Source organism: Suricata suricatta, chromosome 5 (assembly GCF_006229205.1).
Source record: "Suricata suricatta isolate VVHF042 chromosome 5, meerkat_22Aug2017_6uvM2_HiC, whole genome shotgun sequence".
In the NCBI taxonomy this organism is placed as follows: domain Eukaryota; kingdom Metazoa; phylum Chordata; class Mammalia; order Carnivora; family Herpestidae; genus Suricata; species Suricata suricatta.
This window is the reverse complement of record NC_043704.1, coordinates 153,260,632-153,268,253: the sequence shown is the minus strand read 5'-3', so window position 1 is coordinate 153,268,253 and position 7,622 is coordinate 153,260,632. Positions and strand designations below refer to the sequence as shown.

General features: G+C 52.7%; 1 protein-coding gene and 1 long non-coding RNA gene across 7 annotated transcripts in view; both read left to right on the top strand.

Moving 5' to 3' along the window:
• LOC115292439 overlaps positions 1 to 2,547 on the top strand; it is a 5,233-nt gene extending 2,686 nt beyond the window's left edge. Inside the window, exon 2 of the long non-coding RNA XR_003908995.1 lies at positions 2,146 to 2,547. This is a non-coding gene — a long non-coding RNA (uncharacterized LOC115292439). The remainder of the gene's footprint in view (positions 1 to 2,145) is intronic.
• The window catches only part of EXOG (exo/endonuclease G), a 61,212-nt gene that overhangs the window by 16,345 nt on the left and 37,245 nt on the right, over positions 1 to 7,622 (top strand). For 3 of the 6 annotated variants that reach the window (XM_029940551.1, XM_029940550.1, XM_029940549.1), the window contains exon 6: positions 6,003 to 6,507. In XM_029940551.1, coding sequence (XP_029796411.1) covers positions 6,003 to 6,464 — 462 coding nt within the window. In that variant the 3' untranslated portion in view covers positions 6,465 to 6,507. Of the gene's footprint in view, positions 1 to 6,002; positions 6,631 to 7,622 lie in introns of those variants that run through there. The other 3 variants (XM_029940553.1, XM_029940548.1, XM_029940554.1) reach the window with 2 other exon arrangements.

Sequence of the window (7,622 nt, the reverse complement as noted above, 5' to 3'; positions counted from 1 at the left end):
AAAAAATTTTTTTAGTGTTTTATTTGTTTTTGAGACAGAGAGAGACAGAGCATGAGAGGGGGAGGGTCAGAGAGAGGGAGACACAGAATTCAAAGCAGCTCCAGGCTCCAAGCTGTCAGCACAGAGCCCGACGCGGGGCTCGAACCCATGAATGTGAGATCATGACCTGAGCCGAAGTCTGGGGCTTAACCAACTGAGCCACTCAGGCGCCCATGCTTTTCTAATTCTTATTCCTTCTACTTTTATTAGTCGACATTCTACTGTAAGGAAGAGCTTCTTATTTATTGTCAGCGTGAATTGAAGGGTTCTTGTCTTATTCAGTGAGTTTTAATCAATCTGCTATGTATTCATTTTGGTGCTCAACCTGTGGGCGCCCCTTCGGGCTGTCTCCCTTGTGCTTGGCACATCCTCCTCGTGGTTTTAGCACCTCTGGCTTCTGGGATAATGTGGTATCCGAGCCCATCGCGGCCAGACTCAGGGGTCAGCCGTCTCTCACGGGGCCCTGGTTCCTTCGTGGGGACTGGCGTTTAGAAACTGGGGTCTGCACGACAGGTGGATTCCTGAGCGCTCGGTCTGCTGTTGGCTTGTCATGCGTCTTCACCACGTTTATTTTTAGCCTTTTACAGTGGGTGGGGAGAGCTCCAAAGAACATGGTACACAAACTCTATCGCCTTGAGTGGCTCACTGCTCGCAAGGCGTTCTTTCTCCGTCTTCATTCCTCCGTGGTCGTTTTTTTAGGGGGGAGATTTATATGCTTGGGTTGTAAAGAAAGCACTTAACTGTGTATTATGTGTCTGTAAGTGAAGGTGAATGTTGGTAGGAATCTATCCCTGGAGAAGGATATAGTTTTTCATTTTTTTTAAGATTCATACTGAAGTGGTTTACTTTTTATATTTGTATTTTTCATGAACATTGTCTCTATAGTAATAACAGCTTTTTTTAGACGTGTTAATTTTTCAGATCAAAAGACTTCAGGTGGAATTTTAAAGTTAAAAGTCTGTAGTGTATCTGTTATCATGAAGGCAAAATATCCTTTAGCAAATTACTTAGGTAAAAATGTTTCTGCTTGCCGTCTGTGTACTCGTGCGCGTACATATCTACACGTGTAAACGCGGGGAATTTGGTTCAAGAAAGCAGACGAGGGAGGCAAAGCCAGCAAGGGGCAGGGATAGGAGCAGGCAGGGAACGTGCTGGAAAACGGTAAGTTCCTGGGGCAGCTGGGCGGCAGCACTCCTGCGGGGAAGGAGCGAGCATAAAGGGAGGTTGGCGCGGGCGCGCGAACCCTTCCATGCCCCGCGGACACCGCCAGGCCGTGCCCGGGAGTCGGGGTGGAGCACTGCCCAGCCCTGGCGACCGGGGTGCTCCTCCGCGGGTGGGTAGTTGAGCCGTGCAGTCGTGGACGGCAGTTCGCAACGCCTGGAAAGCGTCCCGTTCTCCCAGACCCAGCCACTTAATATTGATTACTTGTTTGCAGCTGTGTGCTGAACTTATTTTAGGAGGATATAGCTAGTGACAGTGAAGGTGTTTGTTCGGTTTTCCTTCTAGGCAACGGAGCACGTAGTGTATGCGGTGCAGGACGTGAAGCAGATGAAGTAGTGTTAGCTGAGGGCCGGGCCCACCACGCGGTGGATACGCAGTGTATTGTAGACCTTCTGTCTCATCCAGTCCTACAGGCAGTCCTTGCGAGGAAGTGGTGGTTGTCCTTTTCTAGGGGCAGGGACACTGAGGTGTTAAGGGGTCAAGTCCAAGTCAGCCAGCTCGTAATCGTCAAAGGGGAGATCCGAACGTGGGTCTGTCGGTGCGTCTGAGGCCTGCCGGTCGTTCAGAGCGCTGTTCTGTGAAGCCGTCACGAGTCTGCGGCCAGGGGACCGCCGTGCTCCTCCCGCCCGGCAGCCGCAGGCCAGGGGGTGCAGGTGGTGAGCGGAGAGCGGCCGCCCCGAGGCCTGCCGGCGCGCCCCGCTGAGGAGGGACCTGGGCCGCGGGGAGGGTCCCGCGTAGCCACCGCGGCTGTCTGCCAGAATATGTGGGGAAGGATCACAGCAGCGCAGGGCTGAGTGACCGTGAGCCCAAGGGAGGCTGCGGAGCAGTGATTTATCAGAAGTGAGTCATCTGACGGCTCTAATCAGAGTCACCCCTTTATTATAGCTGAGGTCATCCGTGTGCTTTCTCTGACGCGCCTGTTTCCAGAAGAGACTGACTCCAGACCAGTGAAACCTACCCGAAGATTCTGGCCTGAACGCTTACAGCGTTGACCTGACAAGAAAGTGAGCTTCCGGTTGCCGCCTCGGTGGGGCGGTGGCGATGGTGGAAGTACGTCACAGCGCGTTTTCATTCCGCACCGGTACTTTCCAGACTCGCCCCAGACCGATTCCTAGAGGGGGCGGAGACGGGAACCGTGCCGCCAGGAATCCAGGGTCCCTCAGGTGATCGGGGAGTGATGGCTTTTTCTGGTTTTGTTTTTTGGAGTCTTCTGTTTTATCTTTAGGCAGAGCTTCTCTGCACGTCCATATCTGTTTTAATTGAAAAATAAATTATTTTACTGCTGAAGTATCTCCTTCCTTCCGCCCTGAATCTCCACGTAGAACGGACGGGGGAAGGAGCTGCTGGCGGGACTGCGTGCTGATGGCTGCCCGCGTCCTTCCCGGAGTGGGTGCCCGGCCAGGGCCGCCGCTCAGGCTCCGGCGCTGGCTGAGCGCTGGGGCGAGGCGGCCCTCTGCCCGGGGCCTTGCCCAGTGCTCTCCCCCCCCCCTCCCCGCCGCCGGTCCTGCTCCCTCTGGCCCCTGGGCTCCGGGGTCCCTGTTTCCCACACTGACCTGGTTTCTTTCTACCGCTTGATTGCTTGACTTATTTTTAATTTTTTTGTTTTAGAGAGGGCAAGCGGAGGGAAAAAGGGAGGCAGAGAGGGAGACAGAGAGAGAGACAAGGAGACTCTCAAGCAGGAGTCACACTCAGTGTGCAGCCCAACGCAGGGCTCCATCCCATGGACCTGGGATCATGACCTTCAACTGACTGAGCCTCCCAGGTGCCCCGATTGGCTTGAGTTTTTAAGGGCTTGGTCTCTCGATGGGTCCAACAGTTTTATGTTTAGATTTTCTTTTGTCCTCTCACCAGGGGAGGTAACCAGGAACCTTCGATGTATCTGATTCTAGCAGAGACCTGTGCTTTCTTCATGCTGCTACTCGGTGTTACTCAAGGCGCAGCTGGTGTGTTGGTGGCCTGGCTCGCGGCGGACTTAGCCTGAGTATTGTTCGTTGCCAGACTCTTCTGGCCCTGCAGCTCTGTGTGTGTGGAGCCGGGTCGGGGGAGAGCACACTGTCCTTTCTGTCTCTCGGACGGAAGGACACCTCAGGCCAGCGGGCACAAAAGCTAACTTCAGGTCGTGAGGGCCAGCTCCGTGGCTGCTCTCTATATTTTGTTTTCTAGTTACACCCAGTTGATTTCCTGTTTTTGTTACAATCTTGACCAGAGTTCCATGCTTTTTGGTAATTTAACAGCAGTGAGTATCTCCTTTGTAAAGTACTTTTACACCTAAGCCCAGGGTTTGTGCTGACTTACCGTTATCGAAGACTTAGTGCGTGTTAAGCCCCGAGCCTTTTGTTGAGGGTCTCATTTGTGTCCATCCTGCTTCCTTCTGAAACCCTATTGTCCACCAATAACCGATCCAGTCTTGCTTGATCTCAGTTCCCCACTGTCCCTCAGCAGAACTGTCTTTTGTACCAGATGAAATTACATCTGACCCTTGAATGACATCCACTACAAAAATTGCTTTTTACATAGGTCTTGCAGCTTTGAAACCTTTTTTTAAAGTAACCTGTCTTTGTATCTTCGTCACTCCCTCACACAGGAGTGCAGAGAGAAGGTGCCAGGGGACGTGACCTGCAGCCTGGTGGCGAGGCCAGGCCTTGACCAAGTCCCTGGGGTTTTGGTTCCTAGCAGTTTCCTAGAAACATTTTATGAAAGATTTCCAGTTTTCCCAGAATTGGGATAATTTTATTATGTAGGTTGAGTTGTCTACAAAGATGATAACTCAAATATTTTAGGGTTTTTTTAAGTCTTGAATGCAAGGAAGAAAGGGTGCGTTTTCCAGATTTCCAAACGTTGCTGGTTCCTATTTAAACAGGTTACAGATGTTTACTTCCTACGAACAAAGCAGACTGAATCAGAGAAGATAGTGACGAAGTTTTCATTTTTCTCTTTATTTCTAGCAGTGTTATTTTGCCCCTCCTTGTTGAAACGTTGTGAGACGGTCACGGGTGAAATAATCACACGATGTGGTTCTTAGGGATTTTCATGTCCTCGAGGATTCTTAAAGGCAGTAGTGGAGCACCTCTGGCTGTTGTTTTTAAGAACCTAATAGAAATGGTTTATTTTTATAAATCTTAAAACGTCAAGCTTCTTTATTTTTGGGATGGAATTTAAAGACTCCGATTAGAAGCCCTTGCTGGCACTGGAAGGGCATGACTATTTAATTATTCTTGAAATTTGCTATTTGTAGACAGTCCAGGAGAGAAACCGGCCGTGAATGGTCTGGAAGGCTCCTGGTAGTTGGCCTGAGGCGGCGCTGCAGTGGTGGGGAGTGTCCACCAGGTGGCGCCGAGGACTCGCGGAGCCGTTGGCTCCCCAGCCAACCCTTGAGGCCCGTCGCACTTCCACCCTGTGAACCTGTGCCCGCGGTCCCGGCCAGGCCTCGTGCAGTTTGTGCTCTGCATTGGCCTCTGACCACATTCTGCCCCTCGTGACAGCCCTGGGGCCTGACTCGGCCTCCAGCTGGAAGCGTCTGGAGACCTGACACCAGCCGCGTCCCCTGGAGGGCGCGCTCCTTTCTGTGTGGCCAGCCTCTGAGCCACTTTGTTGAATCAGCACCGTCGGGATCGGCAGGCCGACTGTGGACCTCAGTAGAGTCTTTGCCTCGAGGAGTACGTTCGTTTCCCCAGCGTCATAGGTTGGTGGGGCGACGGGAGGGTTTCGGGCCTGTAGACTGTGCTTCCGGGAGCCTCCTGGCGAGCCCCGATCAGCTCCTTCGGAGACCGCACTCTCAGAAGTGCCGGCCTGCAGCCCTGCCGTGGGTCTCCCGCTGGACCCCGCGTGTGAGCAGGGTGCCTGCCTGCCCGAGGGCGGCCGGCAGGGGCAGGGGCACAGTGCACGCTGTGGTCAGCTGGTCGCTTTATTGGAGGCCATTAAGGAAATGGATGCACCATTTTCCTTTTTCAGAAAACGGATATGGCTTTTAAGCCAATTGGAAGGAAATTTGAAAAGGCTCCATAATAATGTTATTTCATTATTAGAGCCGACCTACGTGGGCCACCAAGTTGTTGGCAGGCCTGACCCCGGCTCTGGCTTTTCTGCTGTGTGGACGCCTTTCCACAGTCCACAGTGCTTGGCCTGATGACATGGTCTGGAGTCGAGTGATAATAGGCCCGGGAGTGCACAAAACTCTGAGCAAACGGCATTTACATTTACTTAATTGAATTTAAAAAACGAGCCACCGTCTAGGCGTAACTGGAGATCCTAATGCCGATGTGGTGTGTCTGGCTGCTTTTCTGAGGGCTGTTTGTTGAGCTCCCTGGTGAATTTGATAAACTAAAGTCATATTTTTACTTCTAGAGCTGGGAGTTGCCAAGCTGGCAGTTTTGACCTTTGGATGTTTAGAGCACCAGAAGTTCTGATTATGTGACGAAGAGAAAAATGACAGCTTTTCTTGCCTGTTAAAAACCCAGGACTCACTCATGACCTTCCTTTGCCCGTTGTCCCACAAACAGAGCAGAGGAGGTGACCTCCACTCTTTGGGAGTGTCACATTTTAAAGAATGTGACCAGAATCTACCTGTTAGATGCTCATCTTCTCTGTGAATCTCGATGCTGACTCATTCTTACCTTTGGTAGTTGAATATGAGTGGTAAGGTAGCTTATGCCTTTTCAGAAATGCATGAAAAGCCTTTTCAGGAAAAATTTGGGAGCTGCTAGCAAAGGTTGGCATTGCTCACATGACGGCTTTGTTTTTAGGTGATCGGCGAGGATAATGTGGCGGTCCCCTCGCACCTTTACAAGGTGATCCTGGCTCGCAGAAGCCCCGCCTCCACCGAACCGCTGGCCCTGGGGGCCTTCGTGGTGCCCAATGAAGCCATTGGCTTCCAGCGCCAGTTAAGTGAGTTCCAGGTGAGCCTTCAGGACCTGGAGAAGTTGTCAGGCCTGGTGTTCTTTCCGCATGTGGATAGAGCCAGCGGCGTCAGCAACATCTGCTCCGTGGACACCTGCAGGCTTCTGGATTTCCGGGAGTTCACTCTGTACCTGAGCACACGAAAGCTCGAGGGAGCCCGGTCGGTGCCCAGACTGGAGAAGGTCCTGGAACATCTGAAGAACGCAGGGGTTGAACCAGATGATTACTTCATGAGCCGCTATCAGAAGAAACTAGAAGAACTCAAAGCCAAGGAGCAGTCCAGAGCCCTGAAGGGGAAGCCATCTTAGCCCGTGTCTCCGGAGATGCGTGAGGGCGTCGGTAATGAAGCAGGTGTGTCCTCTTCCGGCCGGTGTGTTTCAGTGGCTTTGCTTTAAAGAAATCATGAAATCCTAAACTTAAGACTAAATTCCTCTCCAAAAGATAAAAGATCCAAAAGATCAGTATTTTATTTGACGTGGAAACTAGTTATTAAGGAAACTGTATGGTCCACAGGTTGTGTGCTGGTCTGTGGCAGGTTCACAGGACTCTGAGCACAACGACATTGTTTTCTGTCCCCCTGCACGTTAGCACGTGGGGGCGTTTGGTTTGTGTGCCTCCAGGTCGTGCAGTGTGTGGTGCGTCTGCTCCGCTTTCGTCAAGCCCAGTGTCACGTGTTTCGTCTGTCTAATGCCTGAGTTGGTGTCTGAGGTGACACGAGGTCTCCTCTGTGCGCGGTCCTGCCCTCACGGGTCACGGTGGACGTGTCTGGTCCTTGCTCCTCCCGCAAACCTGCCGCTCTGCACCTGCGGCGCCCAGAAGCTCTCAGCCACACCTGCGCACTTAGCGGGTCCTGTGTGCCGCGCTCGGGGCTTCACGTGCCCAGCCACTGCGAGGTGTGCCCGCTGTCCTGGTCTTACACACGAGGGCAGTCTGGTAGGGCGCTCACGTGTTCTGTCCGGCGCTCAGCTGTCCGAGGAGTAACCCACGAGGCAGGAGGCATGCGGGGCAGAGAAGAGAGAACAGCCTGAGGCAGGCTCGAATAATCCAGACCCAGGCGCTTTTGACTCAGAAATATGTGCACGTGGTGGGTAGGTGATCCGGGGCCCACTCGCTAGGAGGTTTCCTGTCTGCCCTCCAACTGGGGGTGCTGAATGCCCTCTGACCGAAACCCTCCTTAGCTCTCTGGGGAGAAACCACAGGTATTTGACAGTCAGAAGGCATTGCTTTTGGGGGCTTATCAGAGCCCCTGCTTGTCTCCAGGGATGTAGTTCATTCAGCGACCAGTGGAGCCAAGTAGATATGATCTTTGCTTTCAGTGAGCAGTTCATTCTGAAGATTCAGGGACCTAACGAGGGTCTGTGCCCACAGAGTCACCAGCTCATGATTTCCTCCCTTTGTGCGTGCGTGTCCCCTGGAGCCGAGGGTAGGGGTGCGTGTCCATCTGGAGCTGAGGGCAGGGGTGCGTG